Source organism: Spinacia oleracea, chromosome 4 (assembly GCF_020520425.1).
Source record: "Spinacia oleracea cultivar Varoflay chromosome 4, BTI_SOV_V1, whole genome shotgun sequence".
Classification (NCBI taxonomy): Eukaryota; Viridiplantae; Streptophyta; class Magnoliopsida; order Caryophyllales; family Amaranthaceae; genus Spinacia; species Spinacia oleracea.
The window spans coordinates 58,388,308-58,410,574 of record NC_079490.1 but is presented as its reverse complement, the minus strand read 5'-3'; the positions used below and the strand labels follow the sequence as shown (position 1 = coordinate 58,410,574).

The window sequence follows — 22,267 nt, the reverse complement described above, 5'->3', positions numbered from 1 at the left end:
TCTACTACTTCGAAGAGGATCTTAGTAGAATGGAAACCTCAAAAAGTAGGTCCTAAAAAACTCTCTAATAGCCATTTTTCCCCCTAAAGATGGACTTTTTGATCCTCTCAACAATTGTCTCTCTCCTCGGTCTAATTTCCTTCGGTACGCCGGGATCGAAAGCAAAGACTCCTGTTATGAATGGAAACTAAAAGCGGTAGTGGTGTTATGATACCCAAAAAGGATTTCTTTTGATTGTCAAAGTTCTTATGCGGAAACTGAGGGAAATTGTGGAGGACGAAGACGAAAAAGTGGCCTGGGTATTGTTTAATTAGGAGAGAGAATTTGAAGAAGTAATTGGTGTTGTTGATGATGAGAGAGAGGTGAGGGGGTGGGGTGCAGCTAGCAGAGGCAAGTGTCATGATGGTGATAAAGAGGAGAGAGAGGAGGCAAGTTAACAGTAAGGTGAAAAGAGAAGATGAAGGCAGAGAGAGAAGATGAAGAAGATGAAGTTCATGAACAACGCCTGAATGCTAACGGTGACTTAACAGCAGGGTCATGTTGTGAATATTTAAAAATCTCAAGGGTATATAGTAAATTATTGAAAACACGAGGGTATGTGGTGAATTAAGTTAAACCTCAGAGGTATTTCATGAAAAATTCGAATAAACAAACTTGATTATGTTCGATCATAAGACGCTTATGGTAAGACACTTTTTAGATGTTTATACTTATTTTCTTTTTTAGACCATACTAAAGCAGACCAGAAAAAATAAGACCAGAGCAAATGAGAATAAGTAAAAAACAATCCCATAAAACATCAAGATCACACAAGACAGGATAGTTTAGGTGAAGAGAGCGAAGCTAAGTGTAGACAAGTCTATTTAACAGTTTGAGGGTTATGAATGGCATCGAGCCAATTGAGTTAACAGCTCAGCAGAAACGTGACGGTCTCATACTAGAAGAATTCAGGTAGTAAGCACACTTGGGTTTCATCAATCCCAAACGAAGCTCAAAGATCAGACATCACCCGTTATAGCCGATCAACCATATTTATCGCCGCCCGCCGCGACGATAAAAACCATAAATTCTGGTAACAGACCTGAACGTTTTCTTTCGTCTAATTCTTCGTTAACTTATACTAGAAGAACGGTTAGTGGATTCAATTGTGTAATGCTTCATACATCATCATGGCATTTCCCTTATTATTTGGAATAATTTTGTTGTGAAAATGTTTTATTTATTTGAATTTTTCTTTCATGGATCTGTTTATAGTTTTTATGGGCATTAGGGAAATGCTTTGTTATTGCTGTGCATAAACTGATAATTTGCAATTTTGGAGCAGCTAGTATGGAAAATGGAGATCAAACTGCTGATGTTGGAACTTGGTACTCTAATTTGGCCCATGGTCAATGGGTGAAACTTCCTGTTGCCGGTCGTCGACCCCCGGGTCGTTACGAGGTTATGATCGTTTCTCTCTCTATAGGAATAAGAATGGTTCAAGTTTTGTTTTGGGTAATTAATTCTTGCATTTTGTACGTTTTATTTCGGATGCTAGAGGGAATTTGGCTGTGGGTAAATTGGGTTGAGACTGCTTTCTTTTGAAATTTGGTTCAGGTGAATTATGAAAAAGATGTGGTTTGTGTTTATGTTGTCAAGATATCCTAGCTACAAGCCTATTTTGTGTAAAGTTGGTGCCATACAATTACAAACATACGTATGATGCGTGGAGCAATAATTTGTTCTGTCATTTGCAACTAATTCCATGCCTAGGACCTTCATAGAGAGGCACATTGCTGGTTGATTTACCACACAGACACTTCAACTTATTCCATTAGCAGAAGTGGAGTCCCATTGCCACTTTTTAATTCACCTGGATCAATGAATACTATTATAGCCAAAACAGCTATAGCTACATCATGATGCTCAAGTTCTGAATGTGAAAATAATAATTGTTCGAAGTGTTGGGCAGGGGCCAGGGGGGATACAAGCTCATTAAGATGTATAGCTGAGAACAGTTGTTTTGCACCATGCTGTTTACTTTTTCTTTATAATTTGACGTTTTTCTTATAACACAAGCTGAAGAAGTGTATGTTATCTTCCTTGTTGGTCTTTTTCTCAATCGTTTAACTTTTTGTAGTTGTGATTATTGGTCATAGAGGGTTGCATTCCATGGATAAAAACCAGGAGATAACCTTTTTATCTGGCATATTTTAGCATGCTGCAGCTGTTGTTGGGCAGAAACTCTACATTTCTGGTGGTAGTCGTAATGGTCGCCACTTATCGGATATTCAGGTTTTCTGCTGCTTCCATTTTTTTTTTTAATTTTCCGCAAGAGTTTATTTATCATGTTTCTGAAACGACCCGTTTATGAATAAGGCTCTGCCATTGTTGTTGCTGGTTAAAGATGTCTAATGTTAATCTGCAATTCTAGGTTTTAGATTTTACAAACTTCACATGGTCGTCAATGAAGCTACCGAATGCCTTGACTGCAGCTCAATCTGAAAATGATACCTTGGTACAACACTTCCCAGCCACATCAGGTCACCATATGGTAATTCGCTTGACATTTATTTATCTTAGCCAAGTGAAACACTATATATTTAAAATACATTTTATTTGTCATGTTTTTGCAGATTGTGTGGGGACAAAAACTGCTGCTTCTTGATGGGCATTCTAAGAATTCTAGTTATGTCACAGGTAAATGTTTGGTTTATTTTTGCAAGTCTGTGATACTTAATTTTATTCTGTACGTATCACTTTTGTAGTGCGATATTTGGATCTAGAGACGCAGCAATGTGGTGTTATGGAGACTATCGGAGAGCTTCCGGTAACTAAATATGCTGATTGATGAAAGTTTACTTTCAATAGCACCTCTTTTCCTTTATTATTCTATTATTCTGCTTGTTACTCAAGATGTCAGAGTTTATACATTTATATTTTCATGTATATTTTTGCTAAGGTTGCTCGTGCTGGAGAGTCTGTGACACTGGTTGGCTTTAAATTGATAATGTTTGGTGGGGAAGATACTCACCGTAAGCTTCTGAATAGTATACATATTCTTGACCTCGATACAATGAGTTGGAATGAAGTTGAGGCTACGTGAGTATCTCTTGCCCTATTGTTTTTCAGCTCACGGTGTGATTGCAAATGAGCTTTACATCAGTTTCTTGTTATTTTGATAGGCAGAACCCACCTTCTCCAAGATATGATCACGTAGCTGCTGTACATGCTGAACGTTACCTTCTAGTATTTGGTGGCTGTTCTCATTCTACTTGCTTCAATGACTTGTATGTGCTAGACTTAGAAACAGTAAGTATATTCCTTTGAGATAGTTTGCCTTTTTTGAAAGAATATGATATATTGATATTGTTTGCTTGTATGCGTAAGTAGCAAGGTATAGGGTAAATGAACAAACTTGTGATCCTGTGACTATACTTAGACCAATTATAAGAACAAAATCCAGCACAAGGACACCTACCTAATGGAGAGCTAGGAAGGAACTAGATGTGCATATCATCATGGAAATTGACTGAGCCTGTTTAGGATATTAAAAATAGTTGCAGTACCATGGGAAGATTTAACTTGCCACTATGAATATATTTTTTCTATTGCTACTTAGTTTGGCATCTTTCATCTGGTATATTTCTATCTAATTTCCTTTATACAGAACAAAGTGCAATGTAATTTAATGTTAATAAATTTATGGTCTCCAAAAGTTTTTCTCTTAGTTTTTGTTTTGTTTGGTGATCAAAAATGAAATTATTTGTAAGGAATGTCGAGAGAAGCCAGTGTAGAAATCAGGAGGACAAGTTTTACTCTGCAAAATTTCAAAAAAACAAACAAAAAAGTAATGAATCTCTGAAATCGAATAACCCATCAAAGCTTTAGCCCACCAAAAAGCTAAATTAGTAACTCAAAGTTAAACTGTACACATGAAAGAGTGCCCCGTGAAATGATACTTAACTTCCGTCCTAATTAAATATATCGAATATCCTGAGGGGGAGGCCAAAATGTTGGCCAGAGTTTTTCTAATCTGGTTATAAAAATCATTTTAGTGGGGAAGTGGTTGTCAACTTGAGCCTTTTACTCTTTCACATAGAGTAATACAGAGTAGACATGGTAATGGATGGAATGTGCTAAACAATACAAATCTTTTTTCTAGCCCTTGGATGTTTGTTTAATAGGTTAATTTACTCCTCTTTTCCCATGGTGACATACAAGGCGAGTACTGGAGAATGCATTGTTTTTGCGAGGATTCTTGGGTAGGGAGCCGCCTTAGTATTATTACCCCCCCTCTATATACCCTGTCTACTTGTTCATCTAACTCATGTTTCTTTCTTTTAGGCGAGGAGGGATGGTGATAAATTTCAAGAACTTTTTAGTTTAGTAGAGAATCTCATGATAGAGAGTTAGGGGAGTTTTTAACCCGTTGATAATCGTTGACTCGGTCTTTTTTCCAGTTTTGCAATTCTTTTTCCTATCGCTCGTTATACAGTATCCTGAAAATGTACATTCGTATTTCTTTCCAAATTTCTACTTTCATCTATAAGGCTAAGGTTTAAAAGTGGGAAATCGTGTTTGTCTTGGTTTCTAGTTTGGGGAAGCTCTACACTTGTGATTTTATATACACTCGAAGCGCATAAAGGGCTCTTCTCTTCATATGTTGTTGGAAAGTCATGGAACTATTTGTTTATGCATTTCAATCTAACACTGTGTTACTTTAGCGCAAGTTATTTGGAAGTGTTGGGAATCACTGGATAGCTCCTTCCACGGACCTTTGCTCCACAATAGAGAAGGGGTAAACCCATGACTTACCATGTAAGGGAAGGCAAACAACTTCCCACGTAAACATTGAACCATGTGATGATTAAAAAAGACATGCATGCAAATTTCAGCTTTATGAGAGCATATTAATGTCATGGCGAGATAATCAACCTCACTTCCTTTGTAGTACATCCTTCATATAATTCTCCTTAACCCTATCCCCTTTGCAAGCCTCTCACCCCAAGAGGAAAGTTTTATGATTCTTAATGAAATTAGTAGGAAACGAGTTTATTGAGGTGCAGGGTAAAAGTTGAGAAAAGAGAATATTACTAAAGGATATAAATCCAAACCTGGATCAATACCCTTGTTGTTTATGGACCAATGAAATTAGTAGGAAACGAGATTATAGGTGCTGGGTAAAAGTTGAGAAAAGAGAAAAGGATCCAAATCTAAACCTGGAGTCAATGGCCTTGTTGTTTTTGGACCTTCATGGTACTAGAATTATTCTTAGCGTCCTTGTCATGAGTTGCTGACGTGTAAACAAGCCTTCTTGATGAAGATCTAGTTCACAGATTCAAATTAACCGATATTTCTTCTTACAAACCCACTCGTAGAACTTATGATTCAAATCCTGAACTAATAGACCAAATCCTACCCGATCCTGGACGCCTATTAGATTGAGATCAATAATTTAACTCTTGATGTTCGGATGTTCCTTAAACTAAAACCACTCATGAAATTACATTAAATCTAGAAAGGATTTAATTATCAAAATAAGCAAAGCTCATCGTTTTTTATTAATCAAATGTGAATAAAAATAACAAGAGAGGGGTCCTTTATTTAGGCCCTTAAATATGAGCTTTGCTAATCCTAATTATAAACAGAAAAGAAATCAAGTCTTAAATGAGAAAAACTCTCCCCAAGAGGAAGCTACAAACCCATTGACAAAAACTTAGAAAGCAATTAAAGCATAAGACCATAAGTCATTATCCAGCCTAAGACGGTGCACAAGGTGGCCCACGGTCAAGATGAGGTCTAGCATAGCAAGGGCACGAGAGACCTATAGAAGCGCGTAGCCCATTTCTTTTTTCAAAATAATTGATTGTTTAAAAGAATTCCCCTTAGCATTCTCATTATTCTCCCCTTCTTCAAAAGAATTTGCCTTAATTGAACGGTGGGAGATAAATACCCACATAGAACTTCACACTAACACCTCCGAAATGACCTTGACTGATCACTTTGTAAGCACTATCTCCGAAAGCTTATCTCAAACGGACCATATGAGGCATGGACTTGTTCTTTCTCTTGCTTATTAACCTCTCTCGCCTCCCGTAAACCTAAACTAAGCCGCGGAGCTTGAAGATAGGTTGCCTTCTATGCTTATTAGCTCGTGCCTTGTACATTGCATTCATCTTCTCTAATCTAGGATTAACTTGAGAACACGTATTTTGAAACACCCCAAACCTTTTCTTAGCATTTGTATGAATTTCTTCTTTAACAAGAGAAATTAAATCAATTAGAAGATAAGGATTAATAAGGTCCATTCCCGATGGAGCCAAAGATTCATTTTTTCTTTTGGCTGTGGGATATAATGGACTGAATCAAAATGACTCTTAATACCTCTTCACTTCCTTTCCATGAAGTAGAAGATGGTTGTCCCGTTGTCGTTCCATATCGCTTTTGGGTCAATTGGAAACAAGCTCTCTTGCGGGAGCCTCTTTAAGGCAATGGGGTAATGATAATGAATGAATGAAGAAAAGGGTTAATACCATTCACACTATAAAAGAAGAATGAGAAGTGGTAGAAGAATGTGATTTGTAGTGTTGATATCTCAATCCTCTTGAGTTTAGCTTACTAAACCACAATGTAAAGTACTTATGGTTCGATTTGTGAACTCTTTTGCGGATGATAAGAAGTAATGATTTTTCTACAAACCATGTGCCACAAGCACATCCCAAAGTGACTCAAGAATTTTGAATCCCCATCCACGAAAGAAGACTTCCAACTCCAAGTTTAACTGTGACATAGCTCACCTCTTTTTGGGAGTGTCAATCTAGAACATCCAACCTTAGTTTTAAAAAGCGCGCTTTTTTGCGCTTAAACCCCTGGAAGCTCATAAGCTCACAGCAAAACGCTTCTGCTAGCCGAAGCCTAGCGACATACAGGAAGCGTGCGCTTCCTAGCGCTTCGGTGCTTCTGCGCTTCGGTGCTTCTGCGCTTCCTAGCGCTTTTGCGCTTCCTGTAGTTTGGGCACATCAGACCCTTCTTTTTTATAAAAAATAAAGTCACGTTACTCTAATCTTTCGGCTGAGAGATAGAAAGACGCGAGACATCGGGAGGATTAAATGTGTGAAAGATGTTGATCAAAAAGTTTTGGTTGGAGATAAGGAAATCAAAGATAGACGGAGGTTCTACTTTGATAACTTGTTCAACGGGGATCAAGGGCCCGATATTGGGGATACAAATATCCCTCGGGATATGGTTAACCTAGACTTTATGCAAAGAATTGAAAAGAGAGAAGTCGAAATGGCATTGAAAAAGATGGGACGCAAGAGGGCAGTGGGGCTTGATGGTATACCTATCGAAGTCTGGAGATGCTTGGGAGAGAGAGGGGTTGTATGGTTAACAACTCTTTTCAACAAGATTTGGGGAAGTAATAGGATGCCATTAGAGTGGAGGAAAAGTACCATCATCCCCTTGTACAAGAATAAGGGTGATGCCCATGATTGTGCCAACTATCGAGGAATCAAACTAATGAGTCATACTATGAAACTTTGGGGAGCGGATTATTGAGCAAAGATTGAGGAGATCGACTATGGAGGCCATTCATCTTATAAGGCAACTAATGGAGAATTATCGGGATAAGAAGAAGGATTTACATATGGTTTTCATTGATTTGGAGAAGACGTATGATAAGGTACTGAGGGAAATTCTTTGGTGGGCATTAAGTAGGAAAGGAATTCCGAGGAAGTATATTGATATCATCAAGGACATGTATGAGGGAGTTAGCATGAGTGTGAGAACTAGTGTTGGTAAGACCGAAATATTCCCCATTACGATTGGAGTGCATCAAGGTTCTGCACTTATTCCGTTTCTTTTTGCTATAGTCATGGACGAATTGACGAGGTCAATTCAAGATGGTATACCCTGGTGCATGATGTTTGCAGATGATATTGTGTTGATTGATGAAACAAAAGGAGTGGAAAGTAAGTTGGAGTTATGGAGACAAACTTTGGAATCTCGGGGTTTTAGGCTGAGTAGAAACAAGACAGAATATATGGAGTGTAAGTTTATGGAGTCCAAGATAGAGAGACAGGGGCGATTAACTTAGATGGGAAAATTGTCCAAGGCTCTGAAATGTTCCGTTATTTAGGGATCTATTATCCCAAAGGAAGGAGAATTGGATGGTGATGTGGCCCATAGAATCAAAACAGGTTGGTTGAAGTGGAAAGGTGCCACGGGGTTCCTATGTGATTCAGGCATGCCCCAAAGATTGAAGGGAAAATTTTACCGCACGGCAATTCGACCGGCTTTGTTATACGGCACGGAATGCTGGGCAGTGAAACATTGTTACGTGCAAAAGATGAATGTGGCGGAGATGCGCATGTTACGTTGGATGTTTGAGATCGTTTGAGGATTGAGATTATTAGGAAGAAAGTAGGGGTTGCACCGATTGAGTTTAAGATGATGGAAAATCGTTTAAGATGGTTTGGATATGTAAGCAGAAGATCAAGTGATACCCCGATTAGGAGGATAGAAGGGTGGCAAAGTGATAGAATTGCAAGGGGTAGGGGAAGACCTAAGAAAACTTGGAGGAAGGTGATTGAGCACGATATGAGCTTTCTTGGGATTGAGGAAAATATGGCGTTGGATAGGACAGAGTGGAGGGAGAGAATATACATTGATGACTTCATTTGACTTATAAAGCTTCCTTTTTTCTGTTTCTCTCTATTTATTTTTAATTTATTATTATTATTATTTAATTTATTTATTTTTTAATTTTTTTTTTTAATTTACGTGCTATTTTGAAATGTACTTATTTTACTTATTCATTTATTTTAAACTTTACTTATTTTTTATTATCTCTTACAATAGTTTTTCTATAATATATATATATATATATATATATATATATATATATATATATATATGTATGTATATACATTTTCCTCTTATCTTACTTTCATTAATTCCACTTTCTCTTCCTTGTTCCTGCTCCTTTCTGGTTTGATTGGTAACAATAACGATCTCCTACGATGATTCATGTTAGCCGACCCCAAAACATTTTGGAACTAAGGCTTTGTTGTTGTTGTTGTTGTATTTTCTTGATGTCCTGATGTGGTACTTCCTACAACCTTAACTGAATAGACATTAGTGTCTCCCTCATAATGCACCTTTCTATCAAACTTCCATGGTGTTACAAGCAACAAGTAGTGACACACTAATTGGTAAAATATTACACTAAAGCTCTTCTTTGTATTTTTCTATTAAAAAAGCCACCAATGCTTGTTTTTTCACCCTTAAGCCACTGCCATCTTCAAGCCAATTCAGTTTATAAGGTTTTATGATCCCTACTCCCTAGTAGGTAGATTCAATTTGGTAACCAATTCTTGTGAAGCCACATTAGTGTATGAACCATTGCACATTGCAAATGGGGGTCATGAATCCATCTCATAGAAATGATTTTGGTGCCTTAAAAGAAATATTACATTTAAATATGTGGATCATTTATTTTGTTTTGTTGATTTCTGGATTAGTATATGTTGTGATTTGGTTGTATTCAATAAACTTATGACTTCTGTTCATTAGCCCATCATTTACATATTTATAAATTTGTGTTTGGTCCTTCTTGTGTGTAGATGGAGTGGTCTCAACCTGAGACCCGGGGTGATTACGTCTCTCCCAGAGCTGGACATTCTGGTATTACCGTCAATGGGAACTGGTACATAGTTGGTGGAGGAGATAATAAGAATGGTAAGACATATCCAGTCTACTTTTCTTTGTTTAAATAAAAAGTTAATGATACATGTGGTTGAGTTTCGCCTTTTTTTTTTGTTCTTTTTGACAGGAGCCCTGGATACACTAATCTTAGATATGACCAAACTTGTTTGGTCTGTGGTGACTACGGTTAATCCAAGAGATCCACTTGCCAGTGAGGTCTAATTCCTGTGCCCATTTGTTTTGTGTCATACGATATACTTAGATGCCTGGAATGTTGAGGAGTGACAGTATAGTGATAGTCACATGCTGAAAGCCTGGGACTTAGTGTGCAATTGAAATCTTAATACTTATTGGGTGACCTTGTTACAATTAGATTACCTTGCCCAGGTTACTACTTAGGGCAGGTATAAGGGGCTCTGAGTCGTACTGGTTTTAAAGCATAGAAGCAGAAGATAATAACCAACACTTTTGGCTTCGAAGTGTATAGCTTGATTCTAGTTGGCTCATGAATTGAATTGGACAATAACTGTAACTTTTTCTGAGCAGGGAATCAGCATCTGCGTAGCTCTCATTCGCGGGGATCAATATTTAGTTGCATTTGGTGGATATAATGGAAATTATAACAATGAGGTATGACCTGATTCTTCATGTTGAGACATTGAAATCTATTTAGTTACTTAATGTTTTGAACTTGTCATGAATGAACCCAAACTCCTGTTACTAAGGACACTAGCCCTCAAGAATGATTGATCTATCTTGTTACTCTCTGGATTTGTGAGAATATACCTTGATCTAGCGAACACATAAATACATTTTCTGGAAGCAAATTCATAAGAATCTTATGAAAATGATGTTTTTAATCTCACAGGTGTTATTGAGATGTAAGGGGAATTTGGGGCTGGGAATTAAAATTTGTGATTAGCATTCTTGCTGTCATGCAAGGAATGAGTGCTCTGTATCTTGCACGCAAACCATGTCATATATCATCTTTGGAACTTTTATGCGTGGCTTCTTCCAATACTTTAATTGATAATTAATCTGGTAGGCCCTGGTTCTGCATTTTTATGCTACTTTAAGTAGAAAATATCAGAGCAAGAGCAATATGTTTTCTGTAATAGACTAGAATAGACTAGACTGACCTAAGTGGAGGGACACTATGGGAGTGTTCTTATGATAATGTTTTGGCTAGCTTGGGGAATAAGTTTGAGATATAATTAGAGAAGAGCGAGAAGAAGAAACAGATGCGTAAGAACCGAAATATTGTTAGTTTGCCACGTCAGATTGTTCGAGTCAAAAGTCCAATGACTCGATAATTATTGACGGTCAATTAAAATTAAGGATTTTTTGTCAGAAAGGACCTTTTAAAGTCCAAAAATTGTGACAAAAGACCTTTTAAAAATTTGTTGTGAGATGGGACCTAAAATTGATTTTTTGTTGTGAATTGGGACGAATAAAGAAGAAAAAATACCCTCCGCTTTGTACGAATTGGACGAATAAAGAAAAAGAAGAATTTTTTTTATATGAACCCTAACTTCCACAAAACTTAAATTAGACGAATTGAAGCAAAAAATTGGGGCTTTTGCTCTTACCTTGTTCGAATAGCAACGAATTGTTATGGGACAACAATTTTGTTATTTTTAAGTTATCGTGCACGAATTGAAGAAGCTGGTCAAAGACAATGAAGTTGAGAGAGAACAGAGCTTCGACGAAAGAGAAGGCAAAAGTTTTTTTTAGGTTTAGGTAGTTAAAGGAGGGGGGGGGGGGGATTGGGGGGACTTGGAGGGAAAAAAATCATTTATTAATAAGCACGTGCCCGAGTGAAAATTGGAGGCAACCACCGGAAACTGGATAAGGTTCTAATTTACAACAAAAAAATCAATTTTGGGTCTCATCTCACTACAATTTTTTTATAAGGTCCTTTGTCACTATTTTTTGGACTTTAAAAGGTCCTTTGACAAAAAGTCCTAAAGTTAATTAACTTGGGTAAATAAATTAAATTGGCCATAGTTATTTTAGTAGCTCCGTTTATTTTAATGGCGAAAACATGACAAAATGGGTTGAATTGTAGTAATTGTGCCAATTGGGTGTAAATAGGTCTTGACTACCAAGTCCAATAAAAAAGCGCAAATCAAACCATAAATGCATCCTAACTATATAAATAAAGTTCTTTGCTACATTCTTTCGCAGGAGTAAATTAGAATGCAACCATAAAGGGCTCAAATATTCTATGTTAACCAATCAACATAAAAAACACACTCTCTCCAAAAAGAACAACAAGCATTCAATTCGGCACGTGGTGCCATTCTAGAAGATCAACCTTGAACGAGATAAGCATGAAGACCCTTATTCAAAAAGATCAAATTCGTTTGTGAGCAACATCCAATTTGAACCGAAAAAATATTAGAAAGAAATGTGGGCTGAATGTTTAATGTGTTTATAAAGTTGTGATGTGTTAGTAACACTATCTTGAAACAAAATTCGCCTCGACTAGGTGCAATTGAAGAAGCGTTTCCCTCCAAGATTTAACACAACAATCCTTCGAATTGTGCACTCAAGTAAAAAAGGATTTTGGAAGTCACGACATGTCAAAATGTAAGAGATAATTTTAGGAAGAAAAGGAGAGAGTATAGAATTTTTTGTATACTTTTATGAACAACTAAAGGCTCATTTTAAAGCTAATTTTTTTTTTGTAATTGAAGAGTGATTTTAGAAGAGAAATCTGTCAAATTAGAACAGAAAAATAAACCATAAAGCTGACTGATTTTAAGGAGATAAATCAATTTTGAAACAACAAGCATTCAATTCGGCACGTGGTGCCATTCTAGAAGATCAACCTTGAACGAGATAAGCATGAAGACCCTTATTCAAAAAGATCAAATTCGTTTGTGAGCAACATCCAATTTGAACCGAAAAAATATTAGAAAGAAATGTGGGCTGAATGTTTAATGTGTTTATAAAGTTGTGATGTGTTAGTAACACTATCTTGAAACAAAATTCGCCTCGACTAGGTGCAATTGAAGAAGCGTTTCCCTCCAAGATTTAACACAACAATCCTTCGAATTGTGCACTCAAGTAAAAAAGGATTTTGGAAGTCACGACATGTCAAAATGTAAGAGATAATTTTAGGAAGAAAAGGAGAGAGTATAGAATTTTTTGTATACTTTTATGAACAACTAAAGGCTCATTTTAAAGCTAATTTTTTTTTTGTAATTGAAGAGTGATTTTAGAAGAGAAATCTGTCAAATTAGAACAGAAAAATAAACCATAAAGCTGACTGATTTTAAGGAGATAAATCAATTTTGGGGACGTGATATAAGCAACATTTACACCATTTAAAACTCTAACGGAATATACTTTTGTAACCGAAAAGTTTCGTAAATACTAATGATTCATAGCCCAAATTTGGGTGGTCTTATAGATCTCAAACTCGTCTATAAGACTCATAGCCCAAATTTGAGTATGTAACCAAAAAGTTTCGTAAAAGCTCATCCTCATAGAGGAATGGAAAATATACATGTATAATTATATGAGTCTTTTCATGGTTTCGTTACTGCACAAAAAACCTCGCGTGAACAAGGATGGGTATCCACCATGAATTTTTCAACTAACGGGCTTAAGCCCCATTCCCCTTGACGTATCTAGGATTAGTCTCCTATTTAGTCCCTTAGTTAAAGTATCTACTATTCCTATTAGATCTCACATACCCTATAGTGAGTACTCCATTTCTTATCAAAGTTCTTACAATTCATGCCTAACAATAAATCCATATCGTAGAAGAAGAATGACAAACATACAAAACTGACGTGTCATTCAATTCTACGTTAGACGTGATCAAGCCCCAACGACCCTCATTCAAGTACAAATCAAACTAGCTCGCAAGTCAAATAAGTTTTTTAGTCTAAGTAAAATTCCAAGTTGAGATTGAGTGAGAGATGGGACGATCTTTACCTTTCATCTCTTTTTCCACCAATCAATACGCTTAGACATGATGATGAAGAAAGGAGATCCAATCACGGTGGCCAAAGTAAAGATCTATTCATGTCAAATTGGTTCCATTCCATTTTTCCTAAAGGTGGCTACAAAAGTAACAAGTCATTCCCTCTAACACCAATCCAAGATTCGGTGCAATAGACAATCATTGAAGCATTCCAAGATCCGGCACAGGAACGAAGCAATGGAGTAGATGTCGTTGTTGTAAATGTGATGGCGATAGAAACACCATTGTAGAAGAGTTGGAAGATATGAAACTACTCCTTCAAAACTTATCAAGGACTAAGAGGAAAAGGAAGCTCAAATCAAACGCAAAAACGAACAAATTGTCGGAACAATGTCCAATCGGCAAGTCATATAAGAAATGTGGAAGTGAAAATGAATGTGAAAGTGAAGTGGAAGTGAAAATGAATGTGAAAGTGAAGCTGGCAATGGTTGAGCTAAATCAACCGGAAGTCCGAGCCCCTTGGTTATTGGTTCAACTTCCCACAAATTCAAGATATGAATGCCAAAGCTATCAAACATCAACTTTACGGAGATCCTGACTAAGGTGGGGTATTATATCGGATCCTACACAAAAAGGATTGATGTCTTGAAGATTTTTGACGCTTATCAACCCCCCCAAATCATGGTTTTTTAATGCAAAGGAAATCCTAAACAACGCATTGCACACTTTGTTGAAACGTATAACAATAATCAATCGAAAAATGGGACCAGTAACACCGCTTCTTTAGCACTCCACGTGTTATCAACATTATTGAGTTGACACAAACCAACCAGTTTGTCAATGAACCGGTCGTGGAGTACATCATGGGTGGCGAGCACTAAGTCTCCAATGCAAAGACCATTTGTATGAAACTTGTGGCTGAGATGTGCTTTCAAGGCATGCATTGGGACTTGCGGGGAATCAAGCCAATCATAAAAAAAGTCGTTGGTGAGACTGATGATTTGTCTCCGGCTTGCAAAAACTTTCAACAATAATTCTGGGGCCAAAGATAAAAACTAAATCTTCAAAGCAAGAGCTTAGAGCCCTAAATAGCATAACAAAAACAAGACACATTGAACTACATTTGGTTTAATTACCTTATTTTGTACTTTGTGTTACGGTCTGAATATTTTGGCACTGGATCTATGCGACGCGCTCCTGTCCTTGTGCAGAATGAGTGTCTCAACGCGGGGTCGCGAGCGATCGTTTGATTAGAACGGACACTCTTGCCTATTAGTGACAAGAGCGAGGGGTCGAGGGTTGATTGTGGCGCTTGTGTGCACACAACAGGCACAAGCTGACCGGCGACGAGAATGTATCTGTTTTGGTCACTTTGTTAGTTTAGGGAGCTTTAGAACAAGCGCTAGCACAATATCTATTACGGCAAACAAAAACGCAAGTAATAAAGCAATATAACTTTTGGGGGTGGGGAGTAGTGGTGCATACTCCCTATGGTTTATTTTGAATTAGCTAAAAATTACAAGTATTGACAGAAACATAAAAATTCTATCTATACTCTAACCTATTAGAAAAGTCCTAGAAAGCCTTAGATAAGAATAATACAAGTAAAGGAAGGTTGTCTAACATCCTCCCCCACTTAAGCGGTTGACGATCTCGTCGACTTACAAGTATTACTATAGATAAAAGAAAATGCTTAGATTCTAAATTCTGCGGTCTTTGTTGCACCATTGGTTGATGACATTTGCCGAAGTCTTCCAATCTTATTGTCGCTTGGTTGTTAGGGGAACTTCTGCAGGAGTCTTGTAAAGTGTTTCTTCTTGGAGTTGATGCTTCTTATGAATCTAAATCGTCTTTGCCTCTGGTTTCTTGGCATTCATCTTTTATCTTGTTTCTAATACAAAATTGGTTCTGGGATGTTGCCTTCTTTAGGGACTCCATCTCTTGTGTTGTTGTTCCTTTTGTGCGAGGGGTTTCTGAGATGTTGCCTTCACTTGTGGCCATTACTCGCATTGCCGAAAGGTATCGACCCTTCTCTTTTGCATTTTTGGGAGTACCTATACTGCTGACAAAACAAGTTTGTTTACGTGTTACAAGCAAAGAATTCAAGTGAGGCATTATAATTTCCTTGTTGGTGCGGAGGAACTCCTATCCGAGCACAAGGTTGAAGTCGTCCATATTGACGGCACTGAAGTTCCCAGTCTCCCAACTTTGTGGCCATTTGTTTTTCCGTACCGTGAATCAACTTTAATTTAGAGTTAGACGAATTTCATGTTATCGCTTTCTTCCTTGAGTACCAATCCCAATTTTCGAGCTTATGATTCGGTGAAAAAGTTGTGAGAGGTTCATATACATCAATTTTGTGGATCATGTCTCTAGGGCTACTTTACCCGTTGCATACATCATATAGACGACACCCATTCTTCGGGGATCTTCGTCATCTCTGCATGTTTCTTCTTAAGTCTCTTTGGGGGTTTCTTCCACGTATATGGCCGACAACTTTGTCATTAGGTTGTCGTTCTTCCCCTTGTTCTTGCACTCCCACCATTTGTGTTAGGCTGGACATACCAAAAAGTTAAGCTTGCTTTACCCGAGGATGTGACGGCTAGATTTCTGCGAATTAAGCTTGCTTTACCCTTGTGTCATTTCTTGCACTTAGGTGGGCTTGGAGTCGGGGCCTTTAAGCTTGTAGGTGTCCCCCTTGATTCTTCTTATGAGCGAAGCCCCTTGCCTGCGGAGTAGTCAATTAATCGTTTTGCAGCAGTCATGGCGGCCGAAAGGGTGTCAACCTTCGCCCTCAAAACTTCGCGTTGTCCCCATTCTTGCATCCCGTGAACGAAGTTGAACAATCTATATTTCTCATTCATGTCTCGAATGTCCTAACATGTAAGCCGAATATTCTTTCACAGTCATGTATGGAGCCCTTGTGGAAGATCTCCTGTAGCTTCATTCTTGCATTAACCTCGGTGTTTTCGGTGTAGAAGTTCCTTCTGTAGGAAGAAGTAATACCAAAAATCCGAAAAATGGTTAAGTAAATGTGGGCCGAATATTTGATGTGTATATGAAAAAGATGGGACGTGTTAGATAACAATGTCTTAGAAGCAAAATTCGTCCCGATTATGGTGGAATAGGCGTTGTCCCCAAAATTTTTACACAGCAGTTCGCCTTAATGTGCACTCACATAAGACGAACTAGGAACTCGTAATATGCTCAGAACAATGGTTTTGGAAAACAGAAAATAGAGAAAGATTAAGAATATTTTCGGTGTATTTCAAATGAACTCCCAAAAACTGATTTTAAAGGGAGCAAACATTTGTAATCGAAAATCAGAAATGAATGAGGCAATCAACGTTTTCGCCAATCAAGCGACCGTTACAACATTAATTAAGAATGTGGAATGAGCTTCGTAACTGGAACGTCAGTTTACGACTTGGCCTATAAAGGAGGCCCCACCACACTGCGCACGTGTCATGAACTCGAACTGAACCGACCGGACGGCGGCGGCGGCGCGCGCGGGGGCTGCCCCCTTTCAGCCCAAACCACTAGGAGAAGTACTTCAAAGTATACACTATACTTACCCATATTTAAACAAGGGGAAAAGACTTTCTCCTTTCCAGGTGGGACAAACTTTTCTCTTTAAATACTAGAAATAAAACTCATCATTTTCATTTCTACAAATGTGGGACAAACCCAAATGGTATAGTATAAAACTTATACTTTGCATTATATCCAACACCTTCTTGAACTCCTCCGATTTGTCTATCTTGTCCCACATTGATAGAAATAAAACTCATCCTTTTCATTTCTATCAATGTGGGCTCATTTTCACAAAATGGTAGAGTATAAAACTTATACTTTGCATTATATCCAACACCTTCTTGAACTCCTCCGATTTGTCTATCTTAGACCTTCCAATTTTCGATGTCGGCATGCTTTATGCGTCACCATAGCTTGCCATCATCCGACAAGTGCATGGTCGCATTATCCTGAAATTATGGAATACTGCTCCATGTCGAAGAGGAAGCTATCGACTTCATTCGAGTCTCCCGCACCACTGTAGTCTCGAGGTTTTGGAGGTTTGATCTTCATCTCACCTCCTCCATCAGAGTCTCTTCCTATAGGGCACATCAGTGTTGCGCACTTATCTAGTGCTTCATCGGCTTGTTCAGGAAATACCTCTTTCTCTTGCATGAACTCCTCGACCGCATTCTCTAGTCTTTTGATTTATTTTGCTCGCCAATCACAATTTCCTCGAGGCGGGTCCAGTTCTCTAACTTTATTCTCTCTTTGATTGTTTCCATCTCGGTTTGCTCACTAGGTTGTCTTGATGCCTAGGTTTGAACCTTAGCTCTACTACCAACTGTCAAAGTCCGAATGTTTTGACACCGGATTCGTGTGACGCGCTCCTGCCTTCGGGCGACAAGGGAGCAAGCCTTGTGCATAATGAGTGTCTTAGGGCTCGTGGGGCACGAGTGATCGTTTGATTAGAACAGACACTCTTGCCATTGTTACCTAATTCTCTAATCACCCCCACGAACCACGAACCCAAAAGGCGAACTATAACATGAAAAAGGTACAATTTTAGTCTAATGTAGCAAATTAGGTAGCTAATTGCGTACCCGTACCCAGCCTCATACTAGCAAATCGGGTAACTATGCTCCTACCTATTGGCGACAAGAGAGAGGGTCGAGGGTCGATTGGGGGGCTTGTGTGCGCAAAGGCACAAGTTGGGCCGATGACGAGAATGTATCTGTTTAGGGAGACTTTGTTGATTTTGTAGAATAAGCGCTAGCACAATATCTATATAGGCAAACAACAACATAAGAAATAAAGCAAGACAACTTTTGGGAGTAGGGAGATTGGTGCATACTCCCTATAGAGGTTTATTTTGAATTGGCTAAAAATTACTAATGAACGTTGGATTGGCAGAAACATGATAATTCTATCTAAAGCCTAAATACCTATTACAAGGGTCCTAGGAAGCCTTAGATAAGCAAAATACAAATAAAAGAAGATTCAATTCTAACATTAGCCATCATGGATAATAAACAATTCAAGGGCAGCTGCATAAAGAAAAGACACCAGTTTGGAGTTCATAAAATTTGTATTCCATAAATTTTTTTTATCGTCAAATGCTTTAAAGGTAAACCTTCTAATAGTTCACCTTTCCCACAAAAAGTCAAATGATAAGCAAGAAATTTGTCGTTATTTATTTGAAGATTAGAGAAAGCTGTCAACATTAGTACTTGCCAAGTTCCCTTGAACATTCGGAGAAAGTTCCGCTGAAATAAGATTGAGTCCATGAATGGTCCATTTTTGGCTATGGATGTGCACGTAAAAGTAGTCAACTTCTCGATGAGGTTTCCTACATCTTCTTGTCGGTATTGGCCGCAAGCACGTTCGATAACCATGGTGGAAGCTCCTCCATGACGATTTTTTTCATCGTTTCTTAATTGATGGCTCTTGGATCCTTTGCTCAAAAAGATGTTCATGGCGTTTTAAACTATGTGGCTCGCCTTCCATGGCCCCTTTAAGATCAATAACCTACAAAAAAAATTGACCAAAACGACATCAAGGTTCGGTCTTCCAAGTTAGTGTGGTTGCACTCTACTATTTCTTGGTTCATGGCACCAAGATAATGACTTCTCCTTCATCTATGCAAGGCAGGAAGTCAAAATCTTCAATTAAGCTTCTCCTTCATCTACGCGAGGCAGGAGGTTGAAAAATCTTCAATTGCTTGCATTGACTTTTGACAATGAAAATTATTTCATAGTCGGCTTCATCGGCACTCACCAAGTTTGATGAGACCGTCATCGTCAAAGTCTCATGCTCAAAGGAGGATCCTCCATTTTGATCCTCATGAACAAGCGTTCAAATTGACATGTCGCTCCGTTCTAGAAGACCAACCTTGAACGAGATCAAGCCTTAAAGCTTCTTATTGAAAGAGATCAAGTACGTCAGTGAGCAACATCAAATAAACGTAAAATCCATCTCGTACAAGAGTAACAAGAAGCATACAAAACGATACAAAACCTGTATGTCGTTCTATTCTATATCAGCATTTTTGGAATAGATTAAGCCCCAACGACTCTTATTCAAGTACAAATCAAAGTCGTTCTTGAACTAAGTTAAATCAGTTTGTGAGCCAACACAAATTGACTGTAACCCTAACACAGAAAAATCAAATAAATTCTATTGTGTTCCCGTGATTTGACGTTTTATTTGCAGATTTGAAATTTGTGTTTTTAGAGAGAAAATTGTTGAGTTTATTTTACTTTCTTTAGCTTTTTAGTAAGGGAGTGTCAAGCCACTCGAAGGCCTAGAGTTAATTGCGGCGATTTACAATCAATTATCTATTTCCTCTTACATTATCTTCTTGTTGCATTTCTATATTCAATCCGGTCCAATCTGTGTGTTGGTGACTTTGTAGCATGAGAAACAGTTTTGTAGATAAAAGCTATCATGTTAGTATATACACTTCCATGTGTCCACGTAATTTTTGATTCACATGCAACTATATACGAAAATGGCAAGTTCAAAATTCATTACAAAATGGCCATTACATAATGGAAAGGGCTTGTTTTGGTTCCATTTTGTGTAGTGTCATTGTCTTTGGATATACAACCTCAAAAAGGGATCTTCATTTGAAGCGGGGCGTCTAATATCCCCTTTCTCTAGTTATCTCTTTTGCTTAAAATGGACTAAAATGAGAAATGGGTTTCTTAGAAGTACATGTATTGTAAGGGGTTGTTACCATGGTGTAAAAACTCGCCTGAATTAACTCGTATCGCCCAAGTTAACTAGGTTTTGGAGGTTGGCGATACGAGATATCCCTAGTTGAAAAGGTTTTAAAAACAGCGAGATCTCGATCGGTTCAACAGATCCGAACCAATTTTGTCCGCATTAAACGTTATTAGCCTCACATCTACTCATTTTTCATCTGAATTCCCCATGTTTTCGACAAAAAGAAAGGGAAAGAGGAAAGAAATGGAGAAACTCCACTGAAATCAGATCTAAAACAAGAGAGGAGAGAGAAGGTGGACAAAGAAATTCATTTAATTATGTCACGTGTACGGTTTAGGGGAAGCGGACTAGGTAGGTAGTGAGTGGGGATGACATGGGGCTTCTTTTTCAAACTTCATATTCCTAGGCGACAACCGCGACACGGTTTGCGACAAACGCATAATTTCGGATAGCGAAACTCCGTGACCGATCCCGCGATCGTGACCATTACCGCATTTTTAATCTATGGTTGTTACGGTTAATTTGATTTTACGACACTTAAGTAGCTTCTAAACTTCTCGGGGTGCCGTTCGGAATTCATATTTCCTGTGTTGTGATCCAAATAATGAACTTTTGGATGAAGGTTCTATCCAAAAAAGCTTCAAATAAGTGATCACGTGGGGTTGAAAAAAGTCCCTATCCACTTGATAAAGTAGGAGGGTTAAGAATAATATTTTTTGCTTTCTTTGGACTAAAAATCTGCTTCTTTTTCCTTTTGTATAGGTACTTGTTATGAAACCTAAATTGAAGGACTCTGCACGTCCTAAGATGTACTTATCACCTGCTGCAGCTGCTGCAGCAGCATCTGTGACCGCAGCTTATTCTTATAGTTCAGGGAAGCAGTTGGATTTCACAAGGATAGAGGACACTACAGCTGAGGGTGCCAGCCAAAAGCAGGATGGTTTTGCTGGTACGACTAGCACCAAAGATTCTAAAAGACTGTTGGAATTGTCACTTGCTGAAGTTAGAGAAGAAAATTCTATGCTGAAAGGAAAGGTTGATGAAATCAACAATAACCATGAAGAGTTATCGAAGGTATTTGCTGCAGTTTAGTGTTTGATTTATGGTGCCAATGTTACACCTTGTAAAAGTATTAAAAATTGGTGTTTTTCCTTTCTTTAGGAACTTTCTTCTGTCCAAGGGCAACTGATATCAGAGAGATCAAGATGCTTTAAGTTGGAGGTATAACCTGTAATTATTCTTCATCTAATGGTACATGGTTTATTAACACATATGGTTCTTATTGAATCCTTTATTGTTGTGGTAAATGTCTACCAGGCACAGATAGCAGAATTACAAAGTATGCTAGAAGCACTACCTTCCGTAGAGGCTGAAGTGCAATCACTAAGAAAGGAGAAATTCACTATTTAGCAGGGTTGACCATGATACAACAGTACAGAGACTGGGTTCGCTGGGTGTTTGGCGATGGTTCTCTGGTGAAAGCACTCCCTGAGAGTTCAAAGCCTGTAGCCAATATACTAACCCCATTTTGTATTGGGGTTGGTATATTACAGTTTTGGTAGCTTTTCCTTGTGGAATTCCAAGTCGTTGATCTTATTTCTAGGCAGTGACTATATATACGACTTTAGCTGAAAGTTTGGTATTTGATACCTGCGTTCATTATACTTGGTGTTACTTCCATAGTTACTTTATATACTGTTTGGGTGTAGATTTCTCTTTCTAGTACCTCTTGTTATAAATGTATTTTTATTTTTTTGAAAAACTTTATTGTCAATAGACATGTAACGCTAGTTCATCCCCAAATTAATAACACATGTGTGCAGAGAATTTTTCGTTGATATGGTAACGAACATGAGTCTTTTTACACATCAAACATGTTGCTATCCATTTTGGCGTAAACAA

General features: G+C 37.9%; 1 protein-coding gene across 2 annotated transcripts; it reads left to right on the top strand.

The window, feature by feature from the left end:
• Nucleotides 1-829: 829 nt before the first annotated feature.
• On the top strand, nucleotides 830-22,203 carry LOC110802519 (acyl-CoA-binding domain-containing protein 4). Of its 2 annotated transcripts, none has more exons than XM_022007945.2 (14): nucleotides 830-1,131; nucleotides 1,325-1,440; nucleotides 2,197-2,274; nucleotides 2,414-2,533; nucleotides 2,616-2,679; nucleotides 2,748-2,809; nucleotides 2,942-3,081; nucleotides 3,165-3,291; nucleotides 9,606-9,720; nucleotides 9,815-9,903; nucleotides 10,234-10,317; nucleotides 21,128-21,439; nucleotides 21,527-21,586; nucleotides 21,683-22,203. In XM_022007945.2, the coding sequence occupies exons 2-14, from the start codon at nucleotides 1,330-1,332 to the stop codon at nucleotides 21,773-21,775; spliced, it is 1,455 nt and encodes a 484-aa protein (XP_021863637.1). In that variant the 5' UTR covers nucleotides 830-1,131; nucleotides 1,325-1,329; the 3' UTR covers nucleotides 21,776-22,203. The 2 variants fall into 2 exon arrangements, with proteins under 2 accessions (XP_021863637.1, NP_001413409.1); NM_001426480.1 differs by having other exon boundaries at nucleotides 837-1,072; nucleotides 21,683-22,191.
• The last annotated feature ends 64 nt before the right edge of the window (nucleotides 22,204-22,267 follow it).